Source organism: Marmota monax, unplaced genomic scaffold (assembly GCF_021218885.2).
Source record: "Marmota monax isolate L192 unplaced genomic scaffold, Marmota_monax_Labrador192_F-V1.1 WCK01_AAM20220418_F8-fsc00019, whole genome shotgun sequence".
NCBI classification, from domain to species: domain Eukaryota; kingdom Metazoa; phylum Chordata; class Mammalia; order Rodentia; family Sciuridae; genus Marmota; species Marmota monax.
Genome location: NW_026695242.1, coordinates 23474854 through 23497132, shown reverse-complemented (window position 1 = coordinate 23497132; position 22279 = coordinate 23474854). Strand labels below are relative to the sequence as shown.

The 22279-nt window shown below is 33.0% G+C and overlaps 1 protein-coding gene across 3 annotated transcripts in view; it reads right to left on the bottom strand.

Annotated features, from left to right (window-relative positions):
- The window catches only part of Pcdh15 (protocadherin related 15), a 1685700-nt gene that overhangs the window by 72473 nt on the left and 1590948 nt on the right, over positions 1-22279 (bottom strand). For all 3 annotated transcript variants that reach the window (XM_058578029.1, XM_058578030.1, XM_058578028.1), the window contains one exon: positions 18788-18915. In XM_058578029.1, the coding sequence (XP_058434012.1) occupies positions 18788-18915 (128 nt within the window). The remainder of the gene's footprint in view (positions 1-18787; positions 18916-22279) is intronic.

Sequence of the window (22279 nt, the reverse complement as noted above, 5' to 3'; positions counted from 1 at the left end):
TACCCCGTATACAGATTGCAGAATCGCATCGGTTATACATCCACTGATTTACATATTGCCATACTAGTGTCTATTGTATTCTCCTGCCTTTCCTATCCTCTACTATACCCCCTCCCCTCCCTTCCCCTCCCCTCTTCTCTCTCTACCCCATCTACTGTAATTCATTTTCACCCCTTGTTTTTTTTTTCCTTTCCCCTCACTTCCTCTTGTATGTAATTTTGTATAACTCCGAGGGTCTCCTTCCATTTCCATGCAATTTCCCTTCTCTCTCCCTTTCCCTCCCACCTCTCATCCCTGTTTAATGTTAATCTTCTTCTCATGCTCTTCCTCCCTACTCTGTTCCCAGTTACTCTCCTTATATCAAAGAAGACATTTGGCATTTGTTTTTTAGGGATTGGCTAGCTTCACTTAGCATAATCTGCTCTAATGCCATCCATTTCCCTGCAAATTCTATGATTTTGTCATTTTTTAATGCAGAGTAATACTCCATTGTGTATAAATGCCACATTTTTTTTTTATCCATTCGTCTACTGAAGGGCATCTAGGTTGGTTCCACAGTCTTGCTATTGTGAATTGTGCTGCTATGAACATCAATGTAGCAGTGTCCCTGTAGTATGCTCTTTTTAGGTCTTTAGGGAATAGACCGAGAAGGGGAATAGCTGGGTCAAATGGTGGTTCCATTCCCAGCTTTCCAAGAAGATATCTTTTAAACATTAACTCTTTTTAAAGATTAGTTTTATTTTCACTTTCTATCTTTAGATTATGTAACAGTACATTTTGCAATTGTTGCAATTGCTTCACAGAATTTGAGTGTTTTTTTTTAATTTTAAACACACATAGTACAAATACATCAGTTATATTTTAAAGCACAACTAACAATATAAGTAAGGGTAATTTTCATCACTATAAAATATTTTGGAATATGAATAATCCTAAATCATGTACATCTAATTCTTTTTGTTCTACATTACTTGTGAAGATGAAATGTTGTAAAATTTTAAATAACCAACACTTTTTACAATGTATCTAACATGTAGCCTTTTATTATTTCCTCAGTAATACCATAAAATGCAATGAGCTAAGGTATATTATAAACTCTACAATTTTGTCAATGTAGAGACATTGTTAACATATGATATTTGGGCTTTTATACATCTTTGATGCATCTACATATACATAGCATGCATATGTGTACATGTCTTCTTTTTATAATCCAGAATCAGACATCCTGAATACTTTGCAGCCTGCTATTTTTGGTCATTAACAAACTGTTAAGAATTTCACTTCAACACTTTTCTAAGTCAACCATCACAAAACAGAAAGAGTAGTACAAAAATATTATAATCAAGAAAAATAATTTTTAAAAAACATAACTTTCTGTCATCTTATTGGAATTTTTGTTAAATCTTTTGGTTATTGTTGTTACACTTGTGTGGAGGCCTGTTATTCAATAGATCTTATTGATGGAGTCCCTCTGATGCATAGGAAATCCTGATGCAGAATCAGGGCCTCTGTGAATGGTTTGCCCCAGGTTCTCTGCAAACACATGTTGCATGAAATCCAAAAGAGATATATTTTTCAATGGACACATAAAAACAAACAGTTTTAAAACCAACCCAGAGAATGCAAAAATTACTATAGTTGGAAGATAACTTCTACATTACATTAGAAATAAAATGGGTACTTTTTAAAAAAAGTTTCAATGTTTTGATTTGGGTCAAAAGAAGCATTGGTCAACTTGTTTTCAACCTAATTGTCTGTCCAATCTGCTCTAATTCAAACAATTCTTTGGTCCAATCCTCAGGGCCTGGCATTGACAACAACTAAGGTGACCGAATGCAGGTTGAACACCAGTGATGAAAAGCAATTAGGGACAGAAGATTCTATGTGAGGAAGATCTGGGAAAACATAAGAAATCTGAGAGTATACTTAGTGGCCTCTACTGGTCTAAATACTTCTTAATAGGGCATCATTTAATTTTTTAACTCCATAACCATTCCTCATGATGCCATTTCAGAACCACTCAGTGACCTCAAACTGCTGGTGAGCAGAATATATAATTCTGACTCCAGGGTTCACCCATGGTTTGCTAATAAACTAATTGTATTGACAGGAGTGTATGGTGGGCTAAAGATTATTACCAAGTTCTTATTTCAGAGAGAGAAGACATCTGCACTAAATTGATAGAGATTCCATTAAAAACTGCAATCTAATATTGCTCAATTTCCATTACCATATAGATATTATCAGAGTCCAGGAGGAATTAAAACAAATAGATTCATCTCTACATGTCTTTTTAAAACACAAAACAGAACACAAACACTGGCAGGAAATGGAGCTGCTTATATCCCTATGAGTAATGCTGCTTACATTGAATGGCATATGGAAAGGAAATTCAATGTTTTAATTTCATTTAATGCTAATCAGGCTTCTATCAATATGAGATACAGATTTTCATTGTGTTCTTTTTCTTTTCTCATTAGATATACCTCATTTTCATGGTTATAATCATAGCATTACATACCATTAATATGCTCAGGGTGTTCCAGAAAAGATTATGTCATGCCATGATTCATTAATGCCAGAGAAAGGACTATTTCATTTCTCAATTTTTAATAGATAATTCATTTTATAATCATGAAAGACTATTTTCTGCTGTTCAGAACTTTCTATTAATACTTTCACTTTGAAAATGGGCAGTTTGGACCATATCTATATATGAGGGAAGATTTAAGAAATCTCGATAAACATTCCTAAATTGGTGGATTTTTCTAGTCTAGGATTATTTTTATATGGATTTAGTTCCTTTCTCATTAAAAATTATTTAACAAATTTTAATGTCTTTTTAATTTTTTAATTTTACTTTAAAGAACTTTAACATATTTTTCCACTTATCAGATAAACATTAATTACTATAAAATAATCTCCTTCAATTTTATGGTATTCTATGGTATGATGTGAACAGAGACAAAAATCTCTAATGTGCCCTTATTTTAAACATTCTTTTAAAAACTCTTCTATGAAAAACGTGGTATATACACACAATGGAATATTATTCAGCATTAAAAGAGAATAAAACCATGGTATTTGAAGGTAAATGGATGGAGCTGGAGAATGTAATTCTAAGTGAAATTAGCCAATCTCAAAAAACCAAATGCTGAATGATTTCTCTGATTTAAGGATGCGAATTCATATATGCTTGGGGTGGGGTGGGGTGGGAGGATTAAATGAACTCTAGACAGGGCAAAGGGGAAAAGGGGAGGGAGGGGAAGGGAGGGGGCATAGGGGTAGGAAGGGCGATATAATGCAATGGTCATCATTACCCTAAGTACATGTATGAAGACATGAAGGATGTGACTCTATTTGGTGTACAACCAGAGATATGAAAAATTGTGCTCTATGTGTGTAATGGGAATTGTTATACATTCTGTTGTCATATATAACAAATTAAAATTGTTAAAAATTTTAAAAATTTAATAAAAGAAAAACTCTTCTTTGCTATATTAATAAAAATCTACCTGAAGATGAAAAGTGTTCTCAGCTATTCTGTTCAATTTTATTTTAGAACTTTATACCTAATACATATGGAAATAATTTTTTTACTTAAATTTACCATGGCTTCCTGAATGAAAACTATTAGGCTATGGATAACTATTAAAAAAATCTATACATAAATACTTTATAACATGTAGCTAAGATAATAATGCTAGTCATTTGAAACATATAAATCTTATAAATTCAAATCTCATCATTGTTCATATAAAAGGAGCAAACATTTATAGAAAATATAAAACATTTGGAAATGTTGTATTGATTCTCCCTTAATGAATGTTATTTTAGTGAAAATAGTACATTAACGTGCATCTCAAAGATAAAGTCACCTAATCATGACACACTGGATAAAAATGTTTTTATGTTAATTTTCAGATTATAATTATTCATTGTTATCCCTTTAAGATAAAAAAAAATTAACAGTCCATGTGGATGTTTACAGAGAACTCTAGAAAGATAGGCCCACTATTTGTTTTCAAGGACAATGATAAAGTACCTGAGCATTTAATAGAATTGTGTTTTTAATAACTTTTATGCTCTGTGCATGCTAAATTTAGAATATAAGATTAGTATTATAGGTAAAAAGAACTGCTCTGTTATAATAGCTATTAATGACTGTGAACATTAATTGAGAGGCTTCAGGCAGCCAGGCTCTGTGCTCAGAATATACATTTTTTTCCTTTTATATTCACAAGAACTTCATTAGATAACATCATGATCACTTTGCAGACCTGATGCTTACAAAAATGAATAAACTTTCAAAGTTTATAAAACCTATTCATGTTAAAAGGATAAAAGTCCAAATTGTCTTCCTATTTAGACTTGCAGGGAAGTTATGGACTTGAATATCAAAACATTATTTTTATGTTCTTTATGTTTTTAATTCATCTACCTTGTTTTTCATGATTTTGTGGTTTAGCATATTCTTAATAGTTGATTAAACTTTAATCAAAATTGACATAAATGAAAAAAAAAGTTTCCTTATTAATCCCTACCATGACTTCATGTCTTGGAGTAAAAATTAATTTTTATTGCAGGCCCACTGGTGTGCCTTTATTCCGCCATCTCTGACCTAAGACACAGTCATCCCATACTCTGATCTTATCTCTAAGCCATAATTCTAAACCCACAAAGACACCTCCTTCTATAGAGATTGTTTTAGTAAAACCTGGTCTGGCCCTTTTCACATGCTATTTATCCCTCCAATGGGTGTGTTCCCAACTCAGCCAGGGCTTCTTGGATCTGGAAAGCACACTGTTTATCCTTCCCTAATACATGATCTAGCTGAATGCATAAATCCTCCCACTCACCTATTCCCAGATTCACAGTTCCCTTTCCCTGGGTCTTCCCACCCAGTTTGAATTCTTCATCAATATGCTATACCATAAAATATCGTAAGGCCTCTGTCTGTGCTCATCCATCTTGCAATAATTTATGGGTCTGTTTCTGATCTGTGGACATCATTAAATAATTTTCAAGTCTGCATGTTTACAATCCTGGATTCTGAACCCAAGAACTGGAGTAAAGCCATATCTTTTTTCATACTGACTCTCCTTCCCCCTCGCAGCCCTCATCTTCTAGATCCAATCTACTTTCTAATTATAGGCATCTATCAACCACTGCCACAAATTATAGTGCTTTATTGTCTTAACACTTGCTTTCTTGCTAGAAATCACAAGAGATACTGTGGCTTAATTTCTCCAAGGATTAAAATCGGATATCCTTAATATTAACTAAACAAAGGACAATAATTAAAAGGAAATGGGGTAAACCATGCAAATTAAAAAAAGTCTCCTGCTTTATAAAATTCTATTGTTATATCTTCTATAAAGCTGTACTTTATATCACTAAAAAGTTGAATAATCTTGTTTTTGTCTTTTCTGAATTTTAAACCTTTTACACAATTTTAAATTTTTATTTAAATTTTAAAATTGTGTCTCTGGAGCCTGACTTATCTTTGTTCCCACTATACTGTATTATTGTCCTATCAGAGGACCCCAAATTTCTTCTCAGAATTCCTTTGGGTTTATAAAGGAAAGTTAAAAAGAGAACACAGGATCTTCAAAAATCAAAAGAGAAATCAAATTCAAGAGAGAGAGAGAGAGAGAGAGAGAGAGAGAGAGAGAGAGCCAACAGTCCTAATTTCATATATGCTGAAATCTGAAATAGGCATTCAGAATTTACTATATAAGAGTTGAAGAAAATAAAAGAATAAACATTAAAAACCCATTCTTTTCTCTACCCCAAACTGCATTCAACCCACCTCTTGTAGTTTTTTCTTATGAAACAATAACATTTAGCTGGATTACATAAATTCAGACAGAAATTGATCTGACTATTCAATATTGTTCAGCACCGTTCTCTCCAATTGGATCTGTTTATTCAGTTAGATTCTAACATATATATTTTAACCTGTGAAAATTGATCAGTTGATTATAGCTTTATATGATAATGAACATATAGGACCAAAATAAGCCAACACAATCCTATAACCAAAAATAAAAGCAGGAGACATATACTATCAGATATTTTAAAAGCATCCAGATAATATAAGGTAAGGATAAACAAATCGATCAATGAAACAGAATAAAATGTCCACAAACAAGCCTCCATCCATGCTCATCTGATTCAAAACTCAGGGAACCAATGAGTACAGTGGAGAAAAGATGGTCTCTGCAGAAAATGTAGCTGGGCCCATTCAATATTGAAATGGAAAACTTGTTTAAACACTTGATGCTTCTACCTCCCTTCAAGCCCCAAAAGAATCTCTATATGGATTATAAATCTAAAGATAAATGATGAAATAAAATGCTAAGAAATAAGCATAGGGAAATATATTCATACTTGTCTGTTAGTCAAAGCATTTTTAAACAGGACACAAAATTGTCCAACATGAAGAAAAAACTGTCTTATCAATTTTTCTTTATGAAAAAATAGAGTGAAAATACAAGCTCATATGCTGGGAGAAGATATATGCAATACATCTATGAGGCAAAGATCTCCAATTCAGAGTTTATAAAGAAGTCTAACAACGTAATGAGAAAACTAATCAACAGCCATTCCAAGAAAAATCTGGAATGAGACTGAAATGAGCATTGTATATAGAAGATACAAATACTGGTAAAATACATGAAGAGGCATTAGACCTTATTAGCTGCTAGGAATTGGTAAAAGAAACCACTAAATGTTCATTGGAATGGTTAAAACCAAAAATACAATACCAAATTTTTGAATAACTGGAGCATTCAGATATTGCTAAGGGATGTGGTATAAGATTTTGGAAAACTATTTGACATTATCTCTTATGTCTTAACATATGCATACCCTCTTACCAAAAATTTTACTCTAAGTATTTACCCAACATAAATTAACGTGCATGCATGTGTTTGTGTGTGTGTGTGTCTGTGTGTGTATTTCTTAAAAGACATGTACCAATATGGTTCAGTGGTACAGCACATATTTAGTATGCATGAGTCACTGATTTCAATTCTTTGTACCACATATAAATAAATAAAAAGTCAATCAACAATTTAAAAAAATTAAAAAGACATGTACCAAAAGATTCATAGAAATAATATTTATAATATCAAAACTCCTAAACCAACCTAAATGACTGACAGCAGTACTTAGGATACATTAACTGTAATATATATTTGTACAGTGACATCCTAGAGAGCAATTAAGATAAATAAATATTGTTACATGTAATCACATGGATGGATCTCACAAACAAATGAATAAAATCTCATAGAAACAAGGCAATCAAACAAAATCAGACAAAAATACACATTTTCTAAGTCCAAACAGAAAAAAAATCTAAGGTGCTAGGAGGCAGAATAATTGTTATCTGTGGGTGGGGGTAGACACTAGGCACAGAAACTGATTATGCTGCTTCTTTGAGTACTGGTTATACTGGGGTGTTTACTATGAAGAATTACTGAATTGTGCATGTAGTATTTGTGCAAATCTATATATGCATGTTATTTCCTAATATAAAGTTTACATCAAAATATTTTCTTTGATATTTGCCTACAGCATGTTTTGGGGTCTATGAACTTTGCATAGTACTAAAGGTTTCAAATTACTATAAACCTTATTAACTTTTGACTTTTTTTAGATTACTGGGATCCTGAAAGACCATGTATGTCTAGAAGGGGAAAAAAATCTGGGAATAAAATGATACACCACAAAATATAGAAATATGTTTACCAAAACTATTGTAGCCACCACATAAAATTTCAATATTTATTTGATGGGAATTCTAGTTTAGATTTTATTATTACTCTTCATAAGATTGCAATTTTGTGAATCCAGACTTTTTTTTTGCCCATTTAAAAAAAATTGTAAAAGGTGTACAATTTTCAGCTCTATAGTGACTAATGAACTAACGAATGCAAATTATATTATCCTTATGTATAAAATCTCTCCCCAGGCCTGCTGAATTTCACTAGGTAAATTAATTAGAACTGCTATGGAAAATCATTATTCCTTAGAACTTATTTGGAACTAAATTTTCTTCAAAACACATTTTAAGGAACTTTTATACTTTACCCATTTTATTGGAGATATTAATAGACGATTCAAATTAAGACTTATTTAGAGAAGTATGAATGAAAACTTACAGTCAAAGCTCAATTTTCTAATTTTTACTAAGATTGGTGTTATAGGTCACCTATGCAGGGTCAGTATGACACAAAGTTAAAGGTTTGAAAAATAATTAGACATTTTCATATAAAAGAAATACTTCATCAGAATCACACATAGAATTGTGTCTTATAGTGAAGTCTTCAGGTTCAGAAAAAATCTGAGATTTTAAAAGGGGGAATAAAGTGTTGAAATTCCTGATGGATCTGTATGAGATGATGGAGGATGTGGTTCTTGAAACATAAGCTAGGAGAGCACACAATTATCATTGCACTGTAACATAAAATCTCCTAAAAGAAAGCCAAGTTTAACTCAAAAAATAACATCCCATCCCCCTCCCTGGGTTGTTACACATTTAATCATCTGAACAATATGCAGACATTCAATAAATTTCTCATCTCACCCACATGCACTCAGAAACAGACAAGCTGCCCATGAGGCTGGGAAGCTAATTGACTTGGCTGTTCACTGGATGAACTCCTTTCTCTTCACATATCATGTTCAGTGGCTGAAGAGTCATAAAAGGCTTTCAAACTCTCTACTTTTTAGAAATTTTCCAGTTATAAGAGCTACTTTTCCTTTACTTTCAAATATCCAAGCTTTCTTCATTTTTCAGACAAGCATAGACTGGGAAAATTAGTTTCATTTCTATGTGAGAGAATGAAAACAAAGGCCATTCTGAGTTAAACCACTTTCAAACCAACATGCACAAATTAAGTTTCTGTGAAATGAATGATGGTTTTAGATTCCCCTTCTGTGGACAATAAGATGATTGACTTGTGTAGAGAGGAGTGTGAGAGAAAAAGAAAAGAGTAAAATACACATGCAGAATTATTTTATTGTAGACTCCTTTTCTGTCCACAATGTTAACAGACTTGGTTCTGTCCTCTTGTATTAAAAGCAACATAGCTATAATGTTTTACTTGTTCAGACCATTAAGGAAAAATGCTATGCATGAGAAAGTGGTGATGGTTTTTCATGGTTCTTATCTTGTACATAGGCAAAATACAGACTTAGAATGCCTGAACTACCAAAAGCAATGCAATATTTAAGTTACATAGCAGGAATAAGTTAAAGTGATCTGTTGTACAACATAATGACTAACGAGAACAATGTTCTTTTAAAGAATACAGTGGAGAAACAGAATAGATTTTTGTAAATGAACTGTTCATGTATACCTCATAGTATTCTGAAATAAGTAAGATTTATTTTGTTTCTAAAATAAATAAGATTTAACACGATCCACATAGAGAGAAAGATGATAGAAAATAAAGGAAGAATGTTTAAAGGAAAGCAAGGAGAAATTCAGTTTGCTATCACTGGCATTGCACTCATCTTCTAAAACTGGTGAATGTACCAACTATTTTCTTTGGAGAATTTAGTACATAAACCAATAGAAATATTATCAACTACAATATGGTCTATGGCCATGTTTTAGTCAGCTTTTTCACTACTGTGATTTGAAGACCTGACCATAACAACTGTAGAGGAGGAAAAGCTTATTTTGGGGCTCAAGATTTCAGAGGTCACAGTCCATAGACAGCTGGCTCCGTTCCTCAGGGATTGAGTTGAGGCAGAAATCATGACTGAAGAGTGCAGTGAGGGGTAGTATCTCACATGATGATCAGGCCAAAGCTATACCCCAAATTCTCCACCTCTTCTGTACACACCTTACCTGCCTTCAATTACCACTCAATTAATCCCATCGGGAGATTATTCCACTGATTGGGTTAAGGCTCTCATAACTCAATTATTTTGCCTCTATTTTGCCTCTTTCTTGCATTGTCTCACATATGAGTTTTTGGGGACATCTCATATCCAAACCATAACATTCCATCCTGGTCCCCAAAAGCTTGTGACCATCTTACAATGCAAAGTACATTTAGTTCATTTCCAAAATTTCCCATAGTCTCAACAGTTAGAGGGTTGCCCAAATTTCAACTATAAAGTCTCCTCTGAGACTCAGGGCAAGCCCATATCTTGAGCTCCTGTAAAAATCAAAACCTATTTACAAATATCCAATATATAATGGCATCGAGTAAACATTTCCATTCACAAAAATAGGGTGATAGAAAGAAGGGATGGGACTTTCTTTCATAAAGACAAAAATATTAGCAAATCTAAATTCCTCATTTTTAATAAGAAGTGAAATACCAGGAAGGTCAAGGGCAATGTTACTCTTTGTGCTGTAATTTTGCTTCAAAACATTTTATGTAAAGTATATTTTGCTAACTCAAAAACCAGTAATTTATCAAAAGGAGTGACTTTAAGTAAAAATGAATGAACAAATAAAAAATCATAAACAAAAGTCAGTTTGAAGGGAGAAGCATAACACCTACCTAAATGAAATCTGAATTCTAGTAGGGAAAACAGGCACAAAGACAAGTGATGATAAAATAATGTGTTTTTAACTGCTGCACCACACACACAGTAATTCAATCACAAGGTAATAGTCAAGAAAGCAAGGTACCATTAGTTACCTATATACATTCACTTTGTTGAAAGTACAAACCGTGAAAAGTCAGATGCTATGCCAAAATGTGAAGGGATACAACCTTAAGATCTCTTTAGGAAACACCTCTCTCTCTTGAAACAATGGGAGGGGTTTGAATACTTCATTGCTTCTTCAAACATGACAAAAGTGAATTGCAATTAGTATTTTGTGAGACTTTTATTTCAGACTGGCACTGTTTATATATATTTTGTGCATAACTAGGGAAAAAATTAGAAATCGTTTTAAAATAACCCACTAGCTTACAGTGACATGATCCACAAGTACTGAGAAACCCATGCTGATGAGGATTTCAGAATTAAGTGTAATGGTTGTCTTAGGGCACTGGGCATTTTAATGATAAATAGCGTACAAACAAGCAAACAATCAGAAATAACTAAAGACTTTAATGGGTACCTGGTCTTAAAGCAATGTTAGTGAGAGAAGACATCTGCAGTCTAGTGGAGTGGAATATAACGCCTCAAAGAGAGAAAGGAGCAGACACAGAAAATAATTCAAGTGATTGGCTGCAGATCCTGGCTTCTCTACTGACCAGCTGTAAAATTTAGGAAGGTGACTTACTATTCCTGTGATGCAGTGTTCACATCTGTAAGTTGAAGAGATGCTAGTTGGGGGAACACACACTAACACTTACAAAGGTACAGGGAATGCTCTCCATCAGACCCAGGTGAAAAGGCACAGAGCAGGAAACCACAAGCTCTCAGAAGCCCATTCCTCTGTCTAGATAGAGTGTACCTACTGTCTGCATTGCCACACTTGAACTTCTCTATACCCTTTGCCACTGAGAAGATTTGCATCCTCTGACCATCAATGTGACTTTTTTTCTATCAACAGCATCATTCTGCTAAAATCCCTCATCACCATTTTCTGCTTATTTAGAAAATAAAATAAACAATTGGAATGTGAAAACTGCTTTTTCAACATACTTTCTTCTACTCTATAAATTCCTTAAATCTGACACCTTTAATAATCCACAAATGCATTGTTCAAGATCTTTTTAGTTTGAATAGACATGAAATCCACACTGTAATTCATTCTTTTCTGACACTGAGTTTTTTCATATTTGTGATTTATAGACAAAGGGATTCTTACTACTTTAGCTTCTAGAAAATATCTTCATAATTGAGATTTTTTAAAATTAATCTTCATGATTATTTATCTTTTCTGTATTTGTGTCATGTGAAGATATTGCTAAAGTTTAAACAACATGCAACAAATGAAAAAATTATTTATTTGAAAGATATTTTTACAATCAGATCTTACTTGTTATCTGTTGTGGTTTAGATATGAGGTGTAGGACAATGATGATTCTGAAATGACTGGGTTATGAGAACCTTAACCTAATCAGTGCATTAATCCACTTGAATGGATTAACTGGGTAGTAACTGTAGGCAAGTAGGTTGTAGCTGGAGGAGATAACAGGTCACTGGCAGCATGCCTTTGGGGTATACATTTTGTCCCTGGTGAGTGGAGCTCTCTCTGCTTTCTTGTTGCCATGACCTGCTTTTCTTCTTTTGCTGTGATATTCTGCCTCACCTTCAGTCCAAAACAGTGGAGAACTTTGGCACTAACTTTTTGGTCATCTATGGATGGAGAACTTTGAAACTGAGAGCCACAAATCAACTTTTACTCCTCTAAGATTGTTTTTGTCAGGTCTTTTGGTCACAGTAGTAAAAAAGCTGACAACATATTATCTTAATAGAGGGTCACAATTAATAAAGCTTACCTTAACTTAAAAATCAATTAGTAGGCTTGCTAATATATTAAAATTACCTTTTAATTTTTTGAAGAAAATTAACATGACCTATTACTATGTGCCAAGATTCTACTTCTCAATTCTCCTGGGAAGCAATATAATGTATAAGTTACAAGAAACCAGCTTGAACTAAGGTTGATCTAATTTTGAATTCTGACAACTGGAGATTGGTTGAGGGATATTAGAAAATTGATTAAACTTTACTTATCTTCCTTTTTTTCCCCTAAATGATACAATAAGGAATAATTGCACCTCACTCCTAGGTAGACATTTTCATTTATTTTAATTGTTGTATTTCAATAAATTTTATTTTATTTATTGCTTGCTTTATCTTAGTTATGTATTAAAATGAATTTTATGACTAAAATAAGTAAATAGCTTTTCACAGCTATCAGAAAAATAATCATGGCAAATAAATGACAGTTATTGTTATTATATACAGAATAGTCATCCATTAATATACAAAACAGAAGTTAATGGTCAAAGCCCTAGCTTAATCATCCCTATTTTGCACAGAAAATAATGACCAATATTTGACAAAATTGACTGATTAATGACTGTACAGTAGATATTTTTGAATTTTTCTATATCTAGATGTTGCTTCTTTGCATTTTTTTTCTTTTTGCTACTGGGGATTGAACTCAGGGGCACTTAATCATTCCCAGCCCTTTCTTTTTGAACAAACAAGATCCTGTAGATTCTTGTGTGTTTCTCTGCTAACTCAGAAGGGGCAGTAGACCCCCCCACAATGAGCATCACTGGCAACTATTGCTTCTAGTACTGATACTGCTGAGGGTGTGCATCAGTATAAAATGTTCAAAAACACAGTTACAGAATCAGGAGAAATAAGTTGACTAATACACACTTTTACTTTTGCATCTTAATATAAGTTCTGCATTCATATCAAGGAAAAGGGAATGGATTCTAATTAAGAATAATAGCTTGAAAAAGAATCGTTTTCATATTCTATCACTAAAGGTGATATCTCCTGTCCTCAGGATATATTTTTCAGTGTAGAAAAATATATATAACACAACTTACACTTTAGCCATTTAGGTGTTCAGTTCTGTATCATTAAGCATCTCCTCATATTGCAGACATCATTACCATCCAAATACAGAACTTTTTTATTCTTCACAAACTGTGATCCTGTAACTACTGGACAGTAGATCCTTATTTTCTCCCTTCCTGACTTCTATCCCCTGGCAGCCACCACTGTATTTTCTGACTCTGAATTTTACTACTCTAAGAACCGTATGTAAGTGGAATCTTAATAATGCCTGTCCTCTGTGTCTAGGCTACTTCACCTAGCATAATGTCTTCAGTGTTTATCTACCACTTAGCACATGTCAAATTTACTTTCTTTGAGGCTGAATAATATTCAGTTGTATATATAGACTACATGTTGCTATTTATTCATCCATAGATAAACAAAATAACTGTTTCCACTTTTTAGCATCTTAGCTTTTTGGGGGAGTGTTGGGGGTCAGGGGGCACTGCTTGGGATTGAACACAGGGCCTCAGTTGTGCCAGGAAAGCACTTTATCATTGAGCTACATACCAGACCATGCATTTTAGCTTGTTGAATAACACTGTTATGAACATGTTTATACAAATGCCTGCTTTAGTCCTTGCTTTTTAATATTCCAGTTATTTGTTAAGGGTATACTTTTAACTGATGTTGACTTCTTGAATTAAAGACTGAAGAATTAAACCATAGTAGATGTCAACCTTTCAGGATTGGTCCTTTCATTCTGTGTCTTTCTAACACAATCCAAGAATTACTTGAAAATGATATGAGCATTCAAATGGTTGAGCCCAAAACTGAGACTTCATGTTGGTATAAAGTGTCTTTGTCTGAAAACTCCAGAGGCCTCCCTTATTTTTCAATAGTTGTTCAAAGACGAGTCACCTCTTCATGTCCAAGTTCATCATTTACAAGGAAAACAGAATAAGAATCAAAACTGCCTCAAACTAGCCAATTTTCCAAAAATAAGTTTTACCTCCTCTGAAACATATGATCCCCAAGGATAATAGATAGATGCATAAAATTGGATTTCTGTTAAATAAAAGGAAGGAGAAACAGTCAACTACGTGTGTCTACCACACTCTAACAACATAAAACTGGGACACTTCACCTAAATTATTCTGATGTTACCAATATTCTAAAACTTACCTTGACTTAAATTCCAGGTGAAGATCCTATTTTTCACTCACTGTGGTATGAACCTCAACTAAACAACATAAGGTATTTTATCCATTCGTATTTAATTATTGCATATGTGCTTTTTCTTTTTCTTTTCCCTTTTTTTTTTTTTGTGAGGAAAGGGCTCTTGTTTACTAACTCTGCAAGGGCAGAGGCACATTCTGTTTTATTTGCCTCTATATTTTCAGCACACAGTAGGCTTATAGTACGTTTTCTTAAAAAAATTCTAATAAGTCCTTTAACATATTGGATTTGCTCCCTTGAAAGCACTTATATTAGATAATTCATTTAAATGTGTTAACTTTCCTATAGCCTATGTTGAAAAAAAGTCCTAAGCCCACTATCAATATTGTAAGTTAGTGTAGCTTCCTTCATTGATATTTCAAAGCCTCACTTAACTTTGTCATTCCTATTCTATGCAGTGTTTCCTCTTCCTTTTCTTACTCATGGCATATTTTCTTTTAATTTAACTTTTATCATTCTGAATTTTATGGCAGGCTAAAAAATTAGCTTCCATTCATGGTGGAAGAAATCTAATATTACTGTACTAGTTCAAAGCAAATGGTATAAAAAAGCCTCTTTCACAATTCTGGGCTACTTCCACATTTTCAAATCATCTTTAGTTCAAGAACCACAACATAGCTGGCCTTGATTCCATGCTATTTTCAATAACATATTTTACCAAAGTATGAATTAGAAGAACTGCTTAATTCACATTCACCCCGATTGAATTCTGGAAAAGATTTCAGACTTTGAAATCTTATCTTCCAACATAAATAGAAAAGAAATTCCTGAAAGGCAGGAATGGAAAATGATATTGATCATGAAAGACTTTTTACTCCCATCCCCTCTAAATCTCTTGCCTCCTGTTCTTGTTTCACAAAAACGCTCTGCACCTGGCTTCTATTTTGGTTCTTTGTTTCCTAGTGTGATTCCTCTGTGTTTCCTCTATCCTCCTTATATAAGCTTCACTTTGAGAAAATTTAACCTCCCTTCAGAGCTGGTCTTACTTTCAAGAAAACTTTTTTGTCCTTTCAGTGTTGAACCATTTCTTTCCTTGGAATCCAGACTGCAATCTGTGCTCTTCTAACTAAATTATTTCATCACAATCTCTCTCTCACATTAATCTATCTCCTTCACCAACTTATCCCAATTCCTATGAAGCAGAGGCCGTCACTGCTATGGTTTGGATATTTTATTTCCTAAATTTTCATAAACTGGAAGCCTGGTTTCCATGTATTCGTCTAGAACATGGTGGATTCTTAGGAGATGAGGCCTATTGAAAGGTGATTACATCATGAGGGCACCAGCCTCAGAAAGGATTAATGCTTTGTTTTTGATTTTTCAGGAGTGGGTCAGGACTCCTGGGACTGGATTAAGTCCCATAAGAATGGATTGTCAACCTTTCCTGGCTGTTTCTGCTGTCTTGCATACATGTACCATGTTGTAAGGTAGTCAAATGGCCCTTGCACAAGATGAATAAATGAAGCCACCCATTGTTGGGCTTTCAGCCTCCCAAACTGTGTGCTAAATAAACCTCTTTTCATTATAAAGATTCCCATTCTCAGGTATGTTGTTATAATATCACAAAATGCACTAATGCTACCACTTGGTAATTTTTCTTAATATAGCCATCTACCCACAATTTAATGGAATATTTTAGCACTTCAATTATTGTTTTCCTTTTCTCCACCATAATATTCTTCCATTAGCATAAGTGGCAATGTAAAAATACACTGGAATCTTCCAATCACAGTATCAGTTGACAATTGAGCATTGTCTTTTTATCATTTTTTTCATGGCTCCTGTGCTTTGCATTTTCCAAGTATACCTACTACCTCATAGAGCAATTTCTCTTCTTTCTGATCTCTAAGTGTCAAATTTCCAGGGTGTAGTCTTTGGATTTTAATGTTAAACAGTATTTTCTAGATGATTGCATCTCAGTCCACAATTTCTTTCTTAACTCTATATCAGCAACAGCAATACTCTTGCCAAAATCTTTGCTTTCATATTGAAAAAACTTTATAAACATAAAGTCTACTCAAATGAACTCTTGATTTCTGTCATTACAATACTTGAGGGAAGGACAAGGACTTCTTTAGAACAAAAGCTAAGTTATTCTTTTTTTTTTTTTTTTTTTTTTTGGTACTGGGGATTGGACCCACAGCCTTGTGCATGTGAAGCAAGCACTCTACCAACTGATCCACATCCCCAGCCAAAACTGACTCATTCTTGATTTTCCCTGGGTACTATGTAGAACCTGTTAGCAAATCCTTGTTCTTTTGACTTCCTTCTCAACATCTCCACAGCCCCCACTCATGGTTAAAGCCATGCTAACACTTTATCTGGGCTAGTAATGCATTGGGATCAACTTTTACTCCTCTCTAAAAGCACTTTTGTTTTGTTTTGTTTTGTTTTGTTACAAACTGCCAACCTCAAGGTATCAAGGATAATCCCTTTACATTGGATTAAGTCATACCATTGTTCCAAGTTACTCAAAGACTTTCTTTCCAACATAAATAGAAAAGAAATTCCATCTTCTAGCCCCAAGGAATATATCTCATCTCCACCCAGCCTTTCTCAGTCTTAAGGTCTCTTAAGCACCTACTGGCTATAGGGGTTTTACATTGGAATTCAGTTCCTTCTCTCAGGTTCCACAAATCTTGCTCTTATCCTTTATTCACATCATCATTTAAATTTTCCCCCCCGCAGAGAGCTCTTTTTAAACTTTCTAGCTGAAAACAGCACCATTCTGAAATTTTGTTCTTGTCTTAGAATTTATTGCTACATGACTATATTAAATAGTTTCCGATTTTACTCATCTATTTGTATCTTACACAGTTTATTTGCATTGCTCAGGGGGGAGCGTTTTTTTAATTGTTCTGAATTTAACCTCTAGAACAGTGTTTAACGCATTTTAAACATTCAAAAATATTTGTTAAAAAAACGATTGAACCAAATTAATTAATTATTCATTGGAATAAAACAAAAAAAAAGATAAGAATTGGCTACAGAGGGTTGTTACTCTAATTTATAAGTTGGACATAATGTGATGACAAATAGGTAAAACGCTTTTAGTTAAAACTGGGGATTCAGATCAGGTACCAGTATTGGCATTGTAGAAGAACTATTTTACGAGCACAACACACATCTTTTTTGCTTTGTTGACATTTCTTTTTCTTTATGAGGATGTTTGATACGTGATACAATTACTTGTAAAAAGAACTATATTCATCGTGTTGCTAGTAGTAGGGAAAAAAAGTAAAACTATAGATACACAAAAGCTAAATTTACCAGGGATATTTAGGTTTTGTGTTGGTGTATTTTTAGCAATGAAAATGACTATTAAGATACTCCCCCCCCAAAAAAAAAAAAAAACTGTAATTGAGAATAAAAATGAATAGACTTTAAATTTGTTCTCCAATAAAATGCAATGTTTTAACATACATTTCTTAGTAATGAAACTATTGCAACTATTTGTGTTGTCAAACTTTTAAATTATCATTAAACATTTTGATAAAATTAGAGAACTATTAAATATCATCAACTTTAGTCTTAAATATTATATTTAAAAATTCTAAATAGGTTAGGCATAATTTTTGAAATATGAAGGATTTTTTTAAATTTCAGTTAATTATTGACATCAGTAATGTTATTTTCTACATTAATTTAACAAACATTTAAATTTCAAAAAAATATTGTAGAACAAAATTATCGAACATTTTAAAATTATTTCTTCAAGTGGAAATCAGTTATTTTGTACTTGCCACTTGAAATTATATTTTGAGAATCTGAAGTTATCCTGAATTAAAACTATGAAAGGCATAAAAATATACTAAGAAAACAAACTTTTTAATGTTATTTATCATAAAAAATAAAAAAATTTTTCTCACTTATTAGTGAAAATAAAAAGAAAATTGCTTATATAGTCACCTCATATAAATACTCTGTGCCTTACTTTGAATAATTAAACTCATATATCTGCAATCTTCAGGCTTTTGTTTATACAATTTGAATAAGTACATAATTAATGCAAACCACATGGATATAGTTCATCTGCAGAACTGAAACCCTTTTCTTTCACTTCAGTGCTGTATCTTAGTATATTTTTTCATACCTTTACTCTGAGCACAGAAGCAAACATTCTTGCATCTTCAGATACTCCTCCAATGTAGAATCTTTTCTGAAACACTGGGGGATGATTATTTTCATCCTGAATCTCAATGTATACTTTAGCTATATTGCCTGGGAGACAAGAAATAAAACATTTTTATTAATGGTTATTCATTAGAAAAACAAATGCATAGAAATAAACACTTATCATACTTACAATAAAAATCATTCCTAAATGGATGCCTAATTCCCCAAATCCAGAGGATATCAATAATGACGCTTTTGTTATAATAATGTAAAATCGCCACTATTTCTTTTGGTTACAATGTCTTTATTTTAATTGATATAATGAATGCTAAAGTACTGTGCACTAAAGTACTGTGTGCGCTGCTATTTTTCCTTTTTTTTTTTTGGACTGGGGATTGAACTCAAGGGTAATTTACCACTAATCTACATCACCAGCCTTTTTGTTTTTGTTTTTTTGTTTTTTTGTTTTAATTAGTTAAACATGATAACAGAATGCACTTTGATACATCATATATAATGGAGTATAATTTCTCATTCTTGTGGTTGTGCCTGATGTAGAATCACACTGGTCATATAGTTATATATGTACATAGGGTAAGAATGTCTGATTCACTCTGCTATCCTTCCAAGATTTTTAATTAATTAAATTAAAAAAAATTGAGACCATGTTCCCTAAGTGGATAAGGGCCTTACTTATTAAGTTGCTGAAGCTGACCTTGAACTTGCCATTGGCCTGTCTGAGATTATGAGTCACTAGGATTACAGTGTGCAATACGTGCCTGGATTCAATGGTTCAAGTTCACAAACACTTCATACACATTACCAATTACATTAAAGCTGCAGATATATATAAACTCCTTCTGAAATAATAGACATTTCCATAAATAATGTATATCATATATTATTCTTATTTATAAAACTAGCAATAATAATCACCTTGTTTAAAACTACAATATAAGTTTTTATTTTATTTGATACTGGGGATTGAAACAGGGTGCTTAATCACTGAGACACATCCCCAGCCCTTTTTTATATTTTATTTAGAGACAGGGCCTCACTAAGTTGCCGAGGCTGGCTTTGAGCTCCCAATCTTTATGCCTCAGCTTACCTAAGGTTTTTGATTACAGGCATGTGCCATCGAGCCCAGCTTATTTTAAAAGTTAGAGACAGTTGGGTGAATTGCTTACTGCTATAAAATGAAAATATGTTTTATCATGTAATAAGGACTGTTTGCATTAGAAGCTAACATTCAGTGAAAAAATGTAACTTAAAAGATAATTATCATATGATTCATAAATGCTACATTTTGCCATTTAAATCATATAAAGTATACCATAAAGAACACATTCCCTCTCAACTGTTAGAAACAGCCCCACATTATCCCGTTAGTGAGAAATTGGCATTGGTCACTAGTCCAAGGGTGATGTTTCTGATACAAAAAGGATTCCAGTGTGTAAAAACAATGTCCAAGCCAGATAAAATGGAAAATAAATAATTATCAATTCTGCAAAAGTAGACTAAAATCAGCATTCCAACATGCTGCCTAAGGAAACTATTCTGATGCATCTTAATTATGATCAAATATATGGCAATTGATCTACAAACTATTTATTAGAAATACCTATTTTAACATTTTATTCTGTAATAAATGCCCTGTCTTAAGCTTTCAGTAATGAATACCAGTGAGTAGCACAGCCATACATAATAGGCATATTGGATATCTGAATTGATTGAATAATTAATGAGGAACCTGTCTTAGTAACAAAAAAGAAAGAGCTATTTTTTCCTTACTTTTTTTTTTAATAAGACAAACCCTAAGCTTTTGCCCGTATTCTGTTTCTCCTCTTTTCATTTCCCTCTGCTTCATTTCTTTCTCATAATCCTTAAACTGAAAAAGCTAGAATAAAAAGGAGAAATTTGCTAGGTCAACAAAGAAGGGAAGTAAAGTTTGTGGCTGATTATGCTTCTATGTTCTTCAGTTCTAGAATCCTGGCTTGCCCTTCAGTTAGCCACCATCAATCATAGTTTATCCAAAATAAAATCCAATTTTATCTTAGCAACATACCATTTTTACCACTAGAATCAAAGAAGTTAACAGCTACAAATTTAATATTTAAAGAAAAGGGAGGAATCCTAAACTATATCACTTTTCTGATAACACATTTCTTCCCTGTCATTCACAAATACATAAAATTAAGTCTGCTGTGCCTTTTTGGAATTCTGCATAAGATAGAGGTCTCAAAATCTAAACTAATTAAGGATGTCATTATTCTTCATTAAATGGGTAGTTTAAAATGCAAAAAAATCACCACCATGGTACCACATGATTGTAATTCCCAAGGTGTGGGAGGCTGAGGCAGGAGGATCACCAGTTCAAAGCCAGCTTTGACAATTTTGGGAGGCCCTAGTAATTCTGCGAGACTTTGTCTAAAAATAAAATGTAAAAAGGGCTGGGGTTTTTACTCAGTGGTTGAGCATCCCAGGGTGCTTATGGTAGTGTTTAAGCCCTGGTACCAAAAAAAATTTTTTAAAAAAGGAAAAGTTTACAAACTCAAATTTTATATATCTGCCTTATCAACAAGTAAATATCTTCTTTTTTAATATTTATTTTTTAGTTGTAGTTGGACACAATACCTTTATTCACTTATCTATTTTTATGGGGTGCTGAGGATCGAACCCAGGGTCCCACATGTACAAGGCAAGCGCTCTACCAGTGAGCCACAACCCCAGCTCTTAAATATGTTCTTAATAAATATTTCTTGTGCCATTTTTATCACAACCCCTTAGATTCCCATGTATGCAATTATTTTGGTGTTTTGTGTGTGTGATTATATATCACCTGCTTCCCTTGTCTTCTCTTTCCAATGTGTTCTGCATTCTGACATCACAGTGACTTTGCTAAATACAAGTATGACTCTTTAAATCAAATCAAGTATTAAAATTAACAGTCACTCATTTTTTCATTCTATCAATTGATTATTCATTCAATATATCTTTTGAGGGACTGTTGTGCATGAGCCACTCTAGATATTACTATGTGGAACAAGAAATAAAAGTTATGATATTAAAAACATAAAAAATCCATATCAAAAAGTTAGCATGAAACAGAAGGCTCTTAAAATTCTTACATGATTATCTGGTTCTATTTGTATTACCCTCTGAACATTATTACCAATGACAGATAATGTGAGCAATGCTGTGGATATGACTGTGTATGTACATGCACATCCTCCTTCTTCCCCTATGTACAGATCACCACAAACCACAGTGTGAGCCATTTTTAAGATCCAATAGAGTCTTGAAATCGCTCTGGAATTTTTGAGTTTGAAGGAATAGGGAGCAGGACAGTTTATATTAATATTCCCCTGCCTTCTCCCAAAGAAATTGAAAAATAAAGAAGGAGAATTTGCTTGTATTTAGGTAGGTAGTAAATATTTGAGTATGCTTTTCCATCTAAAACCACAAGGAT